This window comes from Giraffa tippelskirchi, chromosome 5 (assembly GCF_054371585.1).
Source record: "Giraffa tippelskirchi isolate mGirTip1 chromosome 5, T2T-mGirTip1v1.2.pri, whole genome shotgun sequence".
Taxonomy (NCBI): Eukaryota; Metazoa; Chordata; class Mammalia; order Artiodactyla; family Giraffidae; genus Giraffa; species Giraffa tippelskirchi.
In genome coordinates, this window is record NC_137279.1 from 192071998 (window position 1) to 192089938 (window position 17941).

Below are 17941 nucleotides of genomic sequence, written 5' to 3' on the forward strand. Positions count from 1 at the left end.
ACTTGCATACGACTGAGCAGCTAACACAGCTGGGCCCAGCCCTAACCCTGCACCAACTTCCTTACCACGGAACCCAAAGGGGGAGGGCATGCGTGGAGCCTCAGGAACCAGGAGGAGGAAGGAGAAGAAACGGGACAAAAAGACAGCCTGGTCTGTGCCATGTGAGAGGCTGCAAGCAGAGGGGACAGTTCCCTGGCCCGCACAGAACAGAGACGAGCAGCGTCAGGACGGGCCCAGGACGAGGAAGCCCAAGTCCGCTCTCCCTTCCGGCGCTGAGCAGGCGGCAGCCATGGGGGCTCCCAAAGCTGGCCATCAGGCCTTCACGGAGCCCCATCCCAACCCCGGGAGCCCAGCCTTACGGGAAAAACACACAAAAGAGGGGCCATCGGGCAGTGCAAACCGTGAGGCTTTGCTGCAGCGGATTACGATCCTGGGATGAACGGCTTCCTGTGCAGGGAAGGGGCCACGCCAGCAGCTTTCCCTAGACCATGTGCGTCCTCACCTGGGCACCTGCCCCATGTTCCTCTCGCCAAAGCAAACCGAGGACAAGAACGACAAGGCGTGCCCGGGAGGCATCCTGAGTTCTGGCCAGCCTCAAGTGGTTCCTGCTGCAAAACCCGAGAAGGGTCAAGCAATTCAGTAACTCTTGGACTGACCGCGCGGTGGTTGGACGCTCAGGAAGATTTAGGAATCGGCGGCTGGCGCCAGACCTCACTTTTTCAAAACGACCTCGGGTAAGTTCTCCCGAGTTTCGGCAGTGTCTTCAAGTTTACATAATTCTCTTTTTAAAAATGACACCCTTGTCACACAGCCTTGAAAGGAAAGCTCGGGAACTCTGATGGACACACACGTTTACGGTGAGGGCGACGGTGCCCACAGCGGAGGCTCCTGTGTGGTCAGCACCTCGTCCTAGCAGCTGAGGTGGCCCAGAGGTCCCCGGCCTTCTCTGAGAGGCGGCCCCTGAAGAGCAGAAATGGGCCCCTGCCCTGTCGTGGACCCGCCGGCTGACCCTGGGGAAGCCGCCTTTCCCCTCGCCTCCGGTGGGGAGGCGGCAGTGGCTCAGGGCCCTTGGTAGCCAACACAGTGGGTGCCCAGAAGTGCCGCTCGTGGGCCCCCGGGGCTGCTGTCTCCACGTTGCTCCCGGGAACAGGAGCTTCTCCTCCAGCCCCTGCACCCATCCAGGCGCTGAGCGTGTCCACTGTCCGGCTCCGAGGGAGCTCACCTGCCAGTCTATAGCCAGCACCCCACACACTCACCAGGAGGCCTCTTTTCCAGACTAAACATGCGCTGCTTTTATAATCAGGAAAAAGGTATGCTACTTAAAAAAAAAAAAAAAGTGATTCAGGAATGAAGGACCGAAGTGCTTGTCAAGTCCCCTGGCACAGCGGGCGTGCAAGCTCTCCGCTAGAGGCCCAGCTCTCGCCTCCTCCTCCGCCCTCAGGCCCCACGTCTCTCCCCACCAAACTCTGAGCTTCCCGGGAGCCCACAGGGTGCCTGCCACTCTGCCTGCACCCCAAGTCCCCACCCAGGAAGGAAAAGACAAACCCCCCCAGGAAGGACGAGGTGGTGTCCGTCATTCGCAACTGTGACCTTCCACTTTATCCAAAAAACAAGGAAATAGGATACTAACACAGATCCCTGGGTCGGGAAGATCTCTTGGAGAAGGGCATGGCTACCCACTCCAGTATTCTTGCCTGGAGAATCCCACGGACAGAGGAGCTTAGAGGGCTACAGTCCATGGGGTCGCAAAAGAGTTGGACACAACTGAGCATGCACGAGCATGTGCACACATGTGCACGCGCGCGCACACACACACACACACACACACACACAACACAACACAGAACAACAGTAATGGAGGAGCTGTTATGACCCTGTGGTAGGCAAACGGTTATATGTTTTCTCCCTTTTATAATAGAACTATTCACAACTAAAAACTTTGAAACAAGGAAAAAAATGGGGAAAAAAAGGAAAGGCTTGTTAACATATGAAGAGTTAAGGGAGAAGGTGGAGAAATCAGAAAGAACCCCAAACAAAGAGCATTTTCGCTGGTGCCTTCTACAATACAAACTTTTCTAGTAGGAGAGATTCTTGTAGGAATGATCTCAAGTCTTGAGTCAAGGTGGCCCACAAATAGAAGGGATGAACAGTGCTTTTTTATTTGAAGTAAGACTTCACAAGGACTGACTGTGTTTAAAGAGAACCATTGTCAGAAAGACTGTCAAGAGGGCTGCTTTTCACAGCCAGGAACAGACAAGAAATGCGCAAGATGGAGGTGGGGAAGGCCACGTGGGCATTTGCCCACTCACGGTAAAAGGCGTACATTCACGGGAACAAGTTCCCACAGTGAATGCTGGAGTAATTCCTGCAAATTACACAATTTGTTTTCACACTGCCGAGTGTCAAAAGAGTACTTTAAACTCAACTGCAAGGAAAACGTGCGATGGCAAACTGGGATTGACACAGAAAGACACCTGAAAATGTCTCTACTCCCGCATCACAGAAACGTGGCTTTAGGACGCTCCTGGTGGGCCCGTGGTTAAGAATCCGCCTGCCAATGCAGGGGACGCAGGTTCTATCCCTTGGTCCTGGAGGATTCCCTGTGCCATGGGGCAGCTAGGCCCGTGAGCCACAACTACCTAGCCGGCGTGCTGCAGCTGCTGAGGCCCACGTGCCTAGAGCCTGTGCTCTGCAACAAGAGAAGCCTCCGCAACGAGAAGTCTGTGCCCCCTGACTGGAGGAGCCCCTGCTCGCTGCAGCGAAGACCCAGCGCAGCCAAAAATAAATAAATAAATATTTTATTTACACGCGGCTTGACAGAAACTGTCAATACTGATTTTCAAATTATTATATAGGCTACGATTCCTATTTCTTTGTTGAACGTATTGTATAGTGCTTATACAAATGGTGAGTGTGTGCTCAGTCGTGTCCTGACTCTTTGGGACCCCATGGACTGCAGCCCACCAGGCTCCTCTGTCCAGGGAATTCCCCAGGCAGGAATACTGGAGTGGGTTGCCATTTCCTTCTCCAGTACAGTGCTTATAACGACCAAAAACATAGGGTTTTAACGAATGTCCTTCGCTTCAGCAGCTTCTAAGGCGGAGCTCACGGTGAAGACTCCATGGCCAGCGTGCAGCACGGGCAGCCCCCCGGCGCGCCCCTCCTCCTACAGGCAGGTGCTCACGGGTGCCCCTTCTCTGGTTTTAGAGCCATGCTGCACACGCCGACCTGCGGGGTCACCAGCAAGCGCAGCGTCACCCTCAGACTCTGACCAACGGAATCTGGAGGCGCGGGGCTACCGGCTGCCGTATCCTGGGGCCCCCTCCCCAACATGCCATCTCTCAAGTGGGGGGCTTCCTCGAAAGAAAGAGAAAGGGGGGGTGGCAGGCCACAAGGGCTGTGCTGGGATCAGAGCTGGCGCCGCCACAACCACATCCACACTGTCTTCAGCATCCGGCCACCGGACGTTTACCCAGGGACCGCCAGGAACAGACACAGGCTTGGTCTCTGTGAGAATCCTGCAGGGACGACGTGATTATCCTGTCCAGGACTGAAACCAAGACCCTGGGCGGCTTGCTTGAAGTCACCCAGTCCGTGGGTCACCAGGATTCCAGGCCGCCCCTGCACCCCCATCCAGAACTGCAGTCCCTGTTCGTTCACAGAGCTGGGAGGCCCGCACGAAGTCTCCACCAGCAGGACATGCTTCTCAAGCTGTGAGGCGAATGGGGAGCCTCCCACTTTCTGGCTCACTTGGGAACCACCTTTTCACAGTTTATCAAGCTACTGAAATCCCCTCCACCCACACCTGGGCAAGCATCAGGAAACTGCCTAGAGATGCCCGAGCTACACAAGGACTCGGTGTTCAAACCAAAGCCGCCCTGGCAAGACGGACTCAAAGGAAAGGGACAGCGGGGGTCAGACGGGACAGAGGAGCATCGCCAGCTGCTAGTTTCAGCCCTCCCCCCCCGCCCGCCCCGCCATCCTGGGTGAACAAGTAAACCTGCTGGACAGGTGGGCGGGGGATGAGGGGGCAGCCGGACGCCAGCCCAGGCCCGCGGCACCTTCGAGGGCACCACAGACAAACCACCCGAGCTGCATGTGTGGGGAGACGCCAGAGACGACGCTTGGCAGGCCTCCGAGGGTCCTTTGACGCCTCCAGCTCAGCCTCGACTTCCTTCCGGATGGGGAAGGTGCGGCCACAGGCGGTGCGGCCAGGGGCCGGGGCAGAGGCGGGGGTCTGTGTGCCCCTCCTCGTCCCAGCCGGCCCTGCCCACGCAGACAGCAGGCACAGTGGGTGCAAGCAGGCTGGCGTCCAGGAGGTGCCACGGAGCGCCAACCACAGAGACGGGGTCTTGCCTTCAGGACACGGCCAAGCCAGGCCTGGCATTGCTGACCGCAAAAGGCTGGCAGTGGCTCCCTTCCATCCACCCCAGGCCTTCGTGGGGCCTGTTTTATTCTCAGTAAGGCCAAGGAGCCCGAGAGGAACGGATCCAGTCTCTGAGCTGAAATCCCAGAGGATACCAGATGGAGGGTAAGCAGTTTACAAGAAGGAGAAAGAAAAGCTTCCACGGCCGTGTAGATTAGGAAAACACTGCCCAGCGCACGGCATGCAGAAGCAGCAGAGGTGGAGTGCGAGATTCCTAACCACAGCCGGCGCTCCTGACTAGTCACAGAGGAAAGCTGCTTCGAGAAACATCAACGACACCTCCCCCCGGAGCTTGGGGCCCTGGACCCGGTGAGACCCGCCCCGCGGTGTCCCCTGCTCCAGTGCAGGGCTCCTTCCTTCAAGGCCTGGAGTTAGACGCCAAACAAGCGGTCCTCGCCTTTGGGAAGAGCACAGTCTGCTAGAGCTCAGGACACAGAGGACCCGGAATTCTCTGCCACTTAAGTAGCATTGAGCCGCGCCCATTTCACATCCAAAGCCGTCACCCTATTTTACCCCAGGAAAGAGCACCCGACCTCCTTGGACCTGAGACCCCACCCCTTTCTCTCCACAGCCCCCCAGGACGGTGGAGCCCGAGACACCCCTTTGGGGGCGCCCAGTGTCCAGCAGGGCTGGGGGAGTGGCCTTACCGGTGCTGGGCATGTGGTTCACGCGGGCAGGGTTGAGCAGCTCCACCGGCTGGTCTCGGCCAGAAAGTCCATCTGGAGGACAGAGAAAGCATTTGGCTTCAGAAACTGCTCGCGTTTCAGTGAAAGTATTTCACACTCAGGAGTCTGCAAGGAGCACTTCCTTGCAGACAATGGAAATGCATGTGTCCCTCTCACTTTTAAAAGAGACGGGTTTCATTCTGATCTGGTGAGTCAGAAACAGAAAGACCCTGCGCAGAACAGCCCGGCCCGCTCGCGTCTCCAGCAGAGTAGACACCCGTTTCCGGCCTGCGGGCGTCTGTTCAACAGCCCACTGACAGCCATGGAGCGTTTCTGCAGTGACCACGAGCATAGACGGTACGCACAGAAGAGCTGCTCACCGTCTTCCCAGACACAGCCCAGGGGCCCGGGGGCCACCGAGCCACGGTCCCCGAGGCCCGGCCGAGAGCACCCAGGCTGCTTCCGCTCTCGGGACAGGCGAGGGAACTAAGGCTCGCAAACCCGCTCTGGGCAAACCCTGGGTCAGGCTCCTAGAGCTGAAGGGACCGTTTCTTATGGGTTTACCTTTCGATTGTGTTCTGACCGCAAAGATGGCAGAACTGGAACCACACTTGCCCATCACTCGGCACAGGCTGCCATTAGACTACGTTCTCTCACAGACGAGCAAGAAACGCCGGGAAAACTTCCAGGAATCACACTCGTGATGTAAAACTAGCTTCAACAATGGGTGTGAACGCCCGCGGTAACAAGGGCGTCATCACAGATGCTGGCGTGTGGTCACTCTCACTACTGACGTTCGGGAGAAATCACTGCTTTCCCAGAGCAGCCATCAGCTCCCTCGGGCCGGCTTACAAACTGCGACAAAAACAAGTGACTCTGTACTAAAGCCCTGCCTTTCATCCCAAATGGACATCACCTCACGACCTTCAAATGCGTTATTCCATGACCCTGGTGTGTCTTTGGAGACGCTCAAAATCCAAGGACAAAAACAATGACCCTGAGGAGACCCTGAAGCGCCTCCCGAGACCTGCAGACCCTCCCGAGGAAGCAGGGAGGCCTCTGCAGTGTTGTGGGCCTGGAGCTCTCTGCTCAGAGCATGACGGACCCCATACACGGGCTGATGTTTGGCCTGCCCGCCTGGGTCAGGGACGGGGACTGCTGGGCTCCATACTACGGCTGGGCCAGCTTGTGCTTCACACGCTGCAAATCCAAGCCCCACGCAGCCACCCTCCCAACCCTGTCAAGTGAGGTCAGGCAGAAAAGATGCGCGTCAAGACTATTGCAACTCGGCGTGAGGATGGATGAGGCGTCCTGCCTCTCAGGAAGCGTCGCCGTGTGAAACCCTCCGAAAGCCGACTCCAGAGACCGGCCGTCGGGGGCTGGAGCTCAGCTCCGACGCCCGCAGCGTGAAGCCAGGAGAGCCCGCGGTGCCGGGCACATGGTCCATCTCTCCCCGCTCCTCCACAGACCACCTCGTCAGCCCGACGCCACCAGCAAATTCCGCGCTCCTCACTCCCAAAGGGGCACCTCAGAGGCCCAGACGCGAGAGGTCTCCTCGCAGCAGGCAGCAGACAAGACGGCAAGGGGCAGGACCTGAATCCAGGAGGGACTGGGCACTGGGAGATGCGGCCACGGGGAGGGCAAACAGGCACCAGGCCTCCTGCCCCCGCCCCTGAAGCGCCTGCCGCTGCTCTGGGAGCCTGAGGCTGCCAGGCCAGGCCGCGCGGCCCTGGGCACGTGAGGAGGGTTCCTTACAGCACAGGCTGAAGACCCAGGCTGAAAACACGGAGGCCAGCGGGGCCCCCTCGAGGCCCTGGGGGACTCAGACCCGAATGCACAGGGACGATGCATCAGGTCCACTGACGGGGGCGGCAGGGCCCCGTGTGGGCAGGCGTGCTCAGCACGCACACGACTGTGCCAGGCACGGAAGTCAGCCCCGGGGACGTCACTCCGTGTCACGTCTGGGACCAGAGCCAGTGACGACTGCATCCGAGGGCCTCACAAACCCAGGTCCGGGTCTCAGGGCAAAACAAAGCTGTTCAGTTCAGCTCAGCCGCTCAGTCACGTCCAGCTCTCTGCGACCCCATGAATCGCAGCAGGCCAGGCCTCCCTGTCCATCACCAACTCCCGGAGTTTACCCAAACTCATGTCCATCGAGTTGGTGATGCCATCCATCTCATCCTCTGTCGTCCCCTTCTCCTCCTGTCCCCAATCCTTCCCAGCATCAGGGTCTTTTCCAATGAGTCAGCTCTTCACATCAGGTGGCCGAAGTATTGGAGTTTCAGCTTCAACATCAGTCCTTTTAATGAACACCCAGGACTGATCTCCTTTAGGATGGACTGGTTGGATCTCCTTGCAGTCCAAGGGACTCTCAAGAGCCTTCTCCAACACCGCAGTTCGAAAGTATCAATTCTTCGGTGCTCAGCTTTCTTTATAGTCCAACTCTCCCATCCATACATGACCACTGGGAAAACCATACCTTTGACTAGATGGACCTTTGTTGGCAAAAAAAAAAGAAAGCTGAGACTCAACAAAACCCCGGGACGGAGCAGGGACACAGAGACGGTCTTTAAAGGGGCAGGGGCTTTGAGGGCCAGGAAAGACAGCTCAGAGCCCAGGTGACCCCGTGGCCCGCGGAGCCGAGTACTCGAGAAAGCAGGGAAATGCGGAGGAGCCTTCAGTGCACACGCTCCGGGTGGCCGTAACCGGCCCCGGGCAGGCTCCCTCCGGGATCGCGCTGTGTTCGAGAGTCTAAGGTTGGAATGCCCTCGGGATGGGACACGGTGCTCCCTGTCCTCAGCGGCACGTGAGTGAGCTCGGGGGGCTGCCGGAGGGGCCACAGGCGCCCACGAGAAGCGGGGAGCACGGGGGTCCCCCTCACCGCGGGGCACCCCGTGAGTCGGCACCTGAGCGGCAGTGGACTGACCGTGCTGCCGGACATGGCACAGCCTGTTTAGAGGCGACGGAACCTGACTTCAAGACGGCGCTCTACCCCATCCAGGGTCCTCCCCCAACCCCCAAGCGACAACACACCTGGTTTTCAGGATTCCCGCCTGCGCTGAGAGGCAGCAGGTCTACTAACTAGAACCACAGCCTGTGGAGCCAGAGGAAGCTCACTCCCACCTCTTCGGGCCTGTCCCCCCAGCCTTCACAAGGGGGGAGGCAGTCCTACAGGGCTCAGCAGCATCCCAAGGACCATGCACTCAGCACCCCCGAACCTGGCTCCGGTCTCAACCAGACCAGACACAAGCCTGAGCTGGGCCTGGGGAAAGGGGGGCTCGGCCAGCCCCGTGCCGTCCAACCGGGGCTTCCAGGCACCAAGACCGAGCTCCCCCCCAACCCCGAGGAACCTGCCCTCGTCTGGAGTAAGAAAGAGAGAGAGGAAAGTCAGAAAAGACCGGCAAACACGGGAAAGAAAGGATGAGAAAGTGGGGCAGGGAGAATGAGAGCCTACTGCAGTTCAAGTCTCCACTTTCCAGGTCCAGGTTTCTAAAATTTCTAGAAAACAGAAAAAGAGCTCACAAGGCTCTCCTCGGGAAGCCACTGGGACCGTCAAGTGAGTCCCAGAGACACAGGCCCGGGGAGGCCCCAACTGCGCCCTGAGGCCGTGCCCACGCGTGAAGTCCGGCCCACCCGGCCCCCGCCCCGCAGAGCCCGTGGGTCAGGCCGCACAGGCCCCCGGTGGGCGACACGCCAGCCGAGTCAGGACGACGGCCGCATACGCCACAGTAGGACGGAAAAGCACACCCAGGACGTCCGGCCCTGAACGCAAGGGCTCAACCCCGCCCTGAACGCAAGGGCTCAACCCCGCCCCGACGCATGGAGCTAAAGACGACCTGCCCTTCCTGCCAAGAAGGGCGTGCGTTTCTCGCACCAATAACCGTGTGAGACACTCACGCGCAGACGGCCTACCTGAAGGCAGGGCGGGGGGAGCGCTCGGTGACCCCACGGTTGGCGAAGGGCCCCGCCCTGGCCAGGCTACAGGGCAGGGATGCCCGGCATCTCACGAAGGCGGAGCCGGCCCCTCCCCGAGGACCACGGACACACAGCGCCTGCCACGCGCTTACTCGCTGCTCGGGATTCAAGTCCTCCCGCACTTTTACAAAAACAGAAACGCTTCAGTCCTTTGTCTTTTTCTTACTGATTGAGAAGCATTCTTTAGAGATCGCGACCACGAGTCGCCTGTCAATCGCGTGTTGCAGACATTGTTTCACAGACCATCAGTTCAGTTCACTCACTCAGTCGTGTCCGACTCTTTGCGACCCCATGGACCACAGCACACCAGGCCTCCCTGTCCATCACCAGCTCCCTGGAGTTTGCTCAAATTCATGTTCACTGAGTCGGTGATGCCATCCAACCATCTCATCCTCTGTCGTCCCCTTCTCCTCCCGCCCTCAATCTTTCCCAGCATCAGGGTCTTTTCCAATGAGTCAGCTCTTCGCATCAGGTGGCCAAAGTATCCGAGTTTCAGCTTCAGCATCCGTCCTTCCAATGAATATTCAGGACTGGTTTCGGAGACCATAGCTCCTTCTTTAAGGTCACGTGTATCAGTCTTTCTTTTACAGCTTTCACTTTTTGTGTGAGGTTTAAGAAACTCTTCCTCTGGCCCTATATGCGAGACAGAATAAGAGACACAGATGCATAGAACAGTCTTATGGACTCTGAGGGAGAAGGTGAGGGTGGGACGTTCTGGGAGAATAGCATTGAAACATGTATATTATCATATGTGAAAGAGAACACCATTCCATGTTCGATGCATGAGACAAGGGCTCAGGGCCGGGGCAATGGGATGACCCAGAGGGATGGGATGGGGAGGGAGGTGGGTGGGGGGTCCAGGAGGGGGAACACATGTAGACCCATGGCTGATTTGTGTCAATGTATGGCAAAAACTATTGCAGTGTTGTGAAGTAATTAGTCCCCAACTAAAATGGATAAATTTATAAAAAAAAAAAAATAAAAAGCAGAGACATTACTTTACCAATAAAGGTCCATCTATTCAAAAAAAAAAATAAATAAAATAAAACATGGCTGAACTTTGAAAAAAAAAGAAACTCTTCCTCATGCGGAGGTTGCAAAGATACTTTTACCTTACTGCCATCTGAAAGTGTTGTGGTTTTTCCTTTTTGCGTGTAAATCTCATCTCTCTGGTATTGATTTTGTATATGGTATAAAGTACGTCTTTTTTTTTCCTATGAGAACAGCCAAATGTACCATTACCATTATTAAGAAGACTTACTTTCAGGACCTATCAGCAACACTGATTCTGTTACAAGCCAAACGTCTGTCCTTTAGGCCAACTTGTTTATACCTGTGCCAATAATCACACTGACAGCCATAACTTGACGCCAGGTCTTACCACCTGCCCAGGCGAGAGCCTCTGCCTTCTGCAGAATCACCCTGGGCGGTACTGGGACTGAACCACAGAAATCTGAGTATCAGTTAAGTCCCAAAGAAAGAAAAAGAGAGAGGTGGGGATACAGAGACAGAAGGAAGAAAGGGATTTCTTTTTTTCAAACCAAAAAGTCTCTTATTGATCCGTACGTGACTCAAATGCCTCCGCCCCCCGCAAAAAAAAGGCATTGAGGTCTCTTCCCCACCCCTCCCCTCGGCCCCCGACGCAATACCCCACAACAGCGGCAGCTGGCTTGGAGGAACAGGGCGAGGGGGTGCTCACGCCAATGGAGCCGGCCCGGGGGAAGGCGGTGGAGCCTCGGGGCCGGGCCCAGACTCCCGGGCTCCGTTCCACACGTCCGACTGCGAGGCAGAGCTGGGGGCGCGGCGGCCTCCGCATCCTTCTGTGAAGGAGGGGAGGAGGAGACCTTGGCAGATGAAGAGCCATTTCCCCGGCCTGAGGACAGAGCCCGCTGCTCCCTGAGGGGCCGAGAGCTGGGACCCCCTCGGTGCCCAGGGCCCCTCTGTGAAGGGCGGTGGGGGGCAGGACACGCACTGTGAGGGGCCGGAAAGAGAGAACTGGGGGCGGGGGGGGGGAAGAAGAAGAGAAAGGAGCCCTGACTCGGACGGCATCGTGCCCAGACTCTGGGAGCAGAGAATCTGAGCGGCATCGTGTCGCCCAACCCATAAACACGGAGCACCACACTTCATCTCATCTCTCTCAAAACGGTTTTAGACTTTAGAGTGCAGAGATCTTGAACATCTTTAGATTTACTGCCAGACATTTGATACTTGAAGTAAAATACTACGTACCCCATGGACTGTAGCTTACGAGGCTCCTCTGTCCATGGGATTCTGCAGGCAAGCGTCCTGGAGTGGGTGCCGTTTCCTTCTCCGGGGGATCCTCCCGACCCAGGGATCAAACCCAGGCTCCCCATGTCGCAGGCAGACGTTTTTCCCTCAGAGCCACGAGGGAAGCCCCAAAATATTATGTATAGTACTTTAAATTTTAATTGCTATTTGCTGCTATATAGAAATACGATCAGTGTTTACATGGAAGCTTTGCACTACAGCATCTTGCTAATCAACCCACATTCATTCCAATCATTCACCTGAAGGTATTTTGAACTTTCCACATGCAGAACCATGTCACTTCTGATAATGACTGTCTGCTCTTCCTTTCCAGACCTGAAGCTTTTTATGTCTTTTTGTCGCCTTATTCTACAGCTCAGACTTAGGGTACATTATTGAACAGAAATAGTGAAAGCGAACACCCTTGTCTGGCTTGCCATCTTACTGGGAATGTTTGCAACTATTTCACCAGCAAGTATAATATTTGTTGTCGGTTTCTGATGTAAGTTTATTAGTTTAAGGGAGTTCCCTTCTATTTCTACTTTGCAAAGACTACTTTAAAATCACGTGTGTGTGCTTAACTTTATTAAGCTCTTCTGTATTGATTCATATGGTTAAATAATTTCCCTTTTCATCAGATAATTTCCTTTTCTCATGTCCGACCAACTTGCATTTCTGGGATAAATGGACTTGGTCAGGTCCAGTGAGTTCTAAGACAAAAGGAAAGGATCAAGTCATACAGATAGATGGAATCTGAGTGAGGTCTGGAATCTGTTCTACTTTTGATCCCAAAGCACTGGAGGCCCAGCCTCATATTTCCGCTTTGGTTCCACACGCGCTCGGCTGTCTCGCACGTGAAAGAACAGGGAAAGTCACTATTCCCAAAGGTGCTTAGTGGGGCTTTTTCAACGCAGGTTACCAAAACGAAGTGGCGATGACAAGGCTGCCTGTCACCCAGTTCATTTTTTTAATTTTTAAAATTGTTTTATTATCCTTATTGCTATTTCATTTATTTTTATTTTTTGGCCGTGCTGTGAGGCATGTGGGATCTGAGTTCCTTGACCAGGGACTGAACCTGGGCCCCGGCAGTGGAAGCATGGCGTCCTAGACTGCCACCCCCCAAGGGACAGCAGCTCACACCACTCACCGCCTCACAGAGCTGTTTCAGACACGAGGCCACAGGATCCTTGGTGTTTAGCAGCAGCTCATCCCAGCCCACCTTCCTGTCCCCCTTTATGCAAACTTTTTATTTTCCAACAATTGTGGATCTGCAGAAAAATTAAACATAGTACACAGAGTCCTCACACACCCTGCTCCCGGCGTCCCCTGGGGTAGTACCTCACGTTAGCCGGTCTCCCACGACGGAAGCCCACACACCACCCAGGCTCCTGTTTTCCCCTCATGCTCTCCTGCCGTCCCAGGACCCCCACCCCAGGACCCCGTATGGCATGTACTGGTCACGCCCCCTCAGGCTCCTCCGGGCTGCGACAGGCCCTGGGACTCTCTGTCTTCAATGACCTTGGCAGTTGAGGCGGGCGGGTCAGGCGTCTGTCGAGTCCCTCAGCTGGGATGGCCGGACGGGCTCTTGGCTGGACCAGGGCTGTGCGGTCCGCAGGAGGACCACGGAGGACAGTGCCGCGTCCATGCCGGGACACCACGCCCCGCCAACACGGCGCGCCGCAGGGGTGCTGGCCCTGACCAGCTGGGTGGCCGTCCGTCCGTCAGGCGTCTCCACAGTAAAGGTGCTCGCTTGTTCCCCTTGCACACAGTGCTCTTTGGAAGAAAGCCAGTATGCGCTGCCCACACGTGTCAAAGGGGCCGAGCTCTCCTCCCCGACACTTCTCAGGAGTTAGTAAGAGTGGACCTGCTCCTGAGGAGGCCGCAGGGACACAGGAGACCCAGGGCAGCCCGCTTGTGGGACCCCCAGGAAGAGGCAGGAGCGGGTGCAGGGCCCGGCCGGAACCCCAGCTGGGGCTCAGCGGGGCGGGCGGGAGGCCAGCCCTCGGTCTGTGTCTCCCAGACGCACTTGGAAGGTCAGCATGCAAGTCACTTCTGTACCTCCAGGGCTCCAGGGCCTGGCGAGAAGCTGGCACATCTCAGTAACAACGACGGTCTGAGTCCCCCCTTTCCCTTCCCTCCCTGTGAACTCAGGTACTACAGGGAACTTGCTAGAACGGCTGCAAAGGAAAGGGGGCTCCTCCCCAGCACGTGTCTGAGTTTGGGGTTTCCCTCTGCTGCCTGGATCCTTAAGACTCCCGGACACACGTCTGTGATGAGGGTCCGGAGGGTGAGGTGGCCCTGATTCCTGGACACGGGGCCTCAGCCTAGGAGGAGGCTTTCAAATCTGGAGCCGCAGGGGGGTGGGCCTGGGAGACCACGGCCATCAGAGGGAAGGTGCTCAGTGCCCTCGGCGTGGGGCCACCACGACGGCCGATCCTACCCGACGCCCCGGGTCCCTCCAGACGGACTCGAGGAGAAGAGGCAGGCCCCTGCGGGGGGGATGCGTGCGTGCTGTGTGTGTGCTGCTTTCAACTCGACAGTAAAGAGCTTTAGGAAAATCGGTCCCCCTTTATAAGGACAAAAACAGCAGGCAGTCCTCACATCTGGTCAGAGACGTGCTGACCGAGCCCCAGTGAAGACGGAAGGGACCAGCTGGCTGCCCGGAGGCCTGGGCGGCAGGGTGGGTGCACAGGGCAGGGTCTGCGGCCAGGCCCCCCCGCTGACCCCCGCCCTGGCCTGAGGGGGTGCTCAGCCCCCCCACGTTGTGCGGGCCTGTGCGGAGCGTGTGGGGGTGCTGCAGGATGCCAGCATGCCCCGCATCTGACCCGTGGACCTGCGCCATCCTCCTACCGGGAGCGTGACCCTCTTGTTCATGTACACCACGGAAGGCGGCTCAGGACACTGAAACGTCACAACCACAAACGACTCACGAGGTCAGAGCACACTCACATTCCCCCAGGCCCCTTGGCCTGACGTGGAGGGGTCTCAAACGCCTGCTCCGGCAGGACTCAGCCCCTCCCATCCTGGCCTCCCACCCCTCAGCTCCCTGCCTCCTTTGCCAACAGGCCCTCTGGCACCCCTCTCCTCCCAGTCCACGTGCCACAGGGCCCCCGCCCAGCTGATACCAGCACTGCTCCAAGCTCCATAAACTCAGGATGACCAGGCGGGCGCCTCCCCCGTGAGCCCTGCTAAGAGCCAACAGCATCGCGAACCATTAGATGCTTCTTGTCCTCATCATGCAAGTCGTGGAGGAACGGCCCAGTTCTATAATCAAGCTTGCGTGTGCCCATTAATGTGAATTAAACTTTAATGAGCTAAGTGTTATGAATTCCTGAGGCACGTCCAATACCGTTTGCGGATATTTATTAAGAGAAAATAAAAACGGAAGCGGGACCTTCTTCCTCTAGAGCAGTCTTTTTCCTGCAGGAAAATCAGGCAAACTTCACAAAGGTCAAGGCTGATCTTTGAGGTTTTCTTGTCCTTCCCCTGAAAATTAAATCTCCTCCAGCCAGCTACCAGATTAGAGGAAACACGCATTTAAAGGACCAGGTTCAAAGGCCACCAGGAGGCTCTGATCAGGCAGGTGGGAAGGAGAGGATGGCAGGTCAAACGCCGCCGCTCCCCGGGGTGGTGGGCGAGCCACTATGGGCAGGGACTGCAGGTCGGGGCTCAGCCCCAGGTCTGCATCTTGACTTGAAAAAGTGACAAAGAAAACCAGCAAACGTGGAACACAGCTTGGGTGTAAGAGGACATTTGGGAATTATCATTCATTTTGTTGAGTGTGATAGGGGATTATATCTGTTAGAAACACACACCCACCAAAGTATTTATGGGAAAGTGCTGTGACATTTGGGACTTGTTTTAAATTCTCCAGGAGATAAAGCTTGGGGACAGGGGGCCTGATGAAGTGGGAATGGTCAGAAAGCTCAGGGTTTTGAAGGGTACAGGGGGCTCTCGCTACACCAACCGAAGGTCATCTTTTTTTCCCTGGAATTCTTCACGGTAAGTTTCCGAGAGGTGCCAGGACCAGCCCTCGCTTCCATTCAGTAGCATCTACCCTCACTTCACACAGGCCAGCGCAGTAGTCTAACCAGCTCTCTCAGCAGCATTCCTAACCATCTCCAGCTGACTACCAGCCCCTAGCTGCGTAGGCAAGCGAACCCTCCAAACACACATTCCACTCAGCGGAGGGGTCAAGAAATGGGTACTTCCTGCCGTATCAGTAAACATGGATGCCAGGGTCATCAGCGATTCCCGCCCTGCAACAGTGAATCTCTGAGTCCTGAGGGTGCTGAGGAAGGAGAACAATGCCTGCAACCTGACAGCACCGGGCAGCAGCCACGCCCTGCGGGGAGCACCCAGGAGCTCCGGCCTCCGGCTCCAGAGAGCTGGGGTACATGCGAAAGGAGTGATTTCAGTGAGCCCAGACTCGTGCATCTTCCCGTACGTAGGAAAGCACTAAAGCCCTGAAATTGGGTTATCTGGTTTCCTTAACAATAACCTCGTGATGTTCAGACCACCTGCCCTTTGCTGTAAAACTTCTACATAACCTGGCTCCTCCCCTTGCCTCCTCAGAGCAGCTCTCTCAGGGCTGCTGAGATGCCTTCTCCCCGGCTTGAAGTCCTAAAAATCCCCGCGGAATAAGACATAACTGTCAACTTTGAGGTTGTGACCATTTTGTAAGGTGATCGGGTCCTGGGCTCCTGAGGCGCGACGATGGGGGGACGCAGAGCCCGGCTGATGCCAGGCGGATCGCAGCCCTGGTGAGCATGGACTGGCCCTCACCTACGTGAGACACGACCCACAGACCAGAAAGTCGGGTCCTGACGAAGGACACGCTGTGAGCACGATCACGACCTCCCAGGAGGGGCCTGGACCACAGAGCTGTCCGCGGTGCAGCAGACGCTGTCCCGCGCCCAGGGTCCACGTCCAGCTCAAGCTGCAGGAGGGGAAGGCGGGAAGGCCAGGGAGGGATGCGAGGAAGCAAGGAAAGAAAACAGCTCCGCGGGCGGGCAGTGCTGGAGCCCTGGGAGGGCAGACAAAGGCCGGCTCTGTCCTCCCTGGCCCAGGGCCGTGCCTCCTGGAGGGAGTTTCCCAGCCCGCCTTTCGGACGGTCCTCCAGGGACCGTCTGCCCCTCCTCCTCCTCCCCAAGCGGAGCCCACAGCTCTCAGCTGTCCCCACAGCCTGGCCCAGCTCAACCGTTAATAAGTGATTTAGAAAATCAGGAGAGAATGTCCTAATAAGCCCGCCTTTGAAAACAGATCCGTCTCTGCTCTGGGGAGGAAGTCCATCTGCCCTGTGGGGAGGACGCGATGGGGTGAGTCATTCCAAAGCTGTTTGCTAGAGCTCCGGAGGCGGACCAGGGAAATGACCTCGGAGGCAGAACGCGCAGATTCTCGGAGTCCGAGTAAGAAATCACAGACGACAGACGGTCCACAGGGGCCCGAGCCGGCGCACACGGTGGACCTACATCTCCGTGACTTAAGAAGAATTGCAGAAAGTAACACAGCTACTGGCAAGGACTGAAAACCAGCTCCGAGGCCCACCTGTCGATAACCAGGCTTCCTCCAGAGACTCAGACCAGCCTGCACGCCTCTGAAAAGCCACAGGCAAACCTGCCACCGTGGATTCTGCAGGCTTCCTACTTTCTCAACTAAAGACCTCTGAACTGCCGAGCGGTCTAACGGACATAACTCCCTGAGGCCAGCCCCTTACTTAGACACAGCGGCCCTCTGCGTGGGATGAGGCCGCATCCTGGAGGCTGCGTGGCCCCGGGGGATTCGGGGTCCGACAGGTCAGGCTTCCCCGGAACACGGAGGGTCGTGAGTGGTCATGTCACTTCAACCCAAGCTCAGTTTCCCCGTGTGTCAAGTGGGGACGTAAACTGACTCAGGGGTAAATAAAAGAACGTAAATGAAGGACGAGGTACATAACATGCCCCTCCCGCTTCACCTGCCCCTCTGTGACACGGGCGGGCGGTCCCGTCTGCGTGGAGAACAATGCACGTCCAGTCCCACGGCAGCTGATGGGACGGAGCATCTCCCGAAACCTGAGTCAGCGAGGAAAACCACTGGACAGATGAGCCGGAGCCCAGCCCGCCTCCCACACCGCCGAGCGTTCAAGACTAGCTGGAAGGTGTTTGTGGTTAAGTGACAGGAAGCCAGAAAAGAGGTGCCTGTTAATAAGCAGCTTGTGAGAAGTGAGTCACGAATGCAGAACAATAAACCCGGAACGGCCATTTGGAGCAAGTTCATGCATGCAAGCTGACGGTGTGGCTGGACAGTGTTCACGGGGTCTCACCCTGCAGGCTCTGGGGGCACGGACTCCTGTGCTGGGAGGTCACGGCCGAAGGAAGACAGCAGAGGACTGGCTTGGGCGTGACGCCAGGACAACAGCTGCCAGAGCTGGGACCTGGACCCGGGCCTCCTCCGCCTGCGTGGTACCCGCGCCAGCCCTCCCCTCGCACCCCACGATCATCTCAGGTCAACTTACAAATGCAGCGGAGGGGCCACCGTGGAGTGGACGGGGGGCCTGCAACACGAGCTTCGAACTTCTCAGGAAGTTTGCCTTTCTCTCATGCTTGTACTACCTAATGATATACAGCTT

At 56.9% G+C, this 17941-nt stretch overlaps 1 protein-coding gene across 3 annotated transcripts in view; it reads right to left on the reverse strand.

Annotated features, from left to right (window-relative positions):
- HDAC4 (histone deacetylase 4) overlaps positions 1-17941 on the reverse strand; it is a 294013-nt gene that overhangs the window by 134869 nt on the left and 141203 nt on the right. For all 3 annotated transcript variants that reach the window (XM_081491296.1, XM_081491298.1, XM_081491297.1), the window contains one exon: positions 5074-5145. In XM_081491296.1, coding sequence (XP_081347422.1) covers positions 5074-5145 — 72 coding nt within the window. The remainder of the gene's footprint in view (positions 1-5073; positions 5146-17941) is intronic.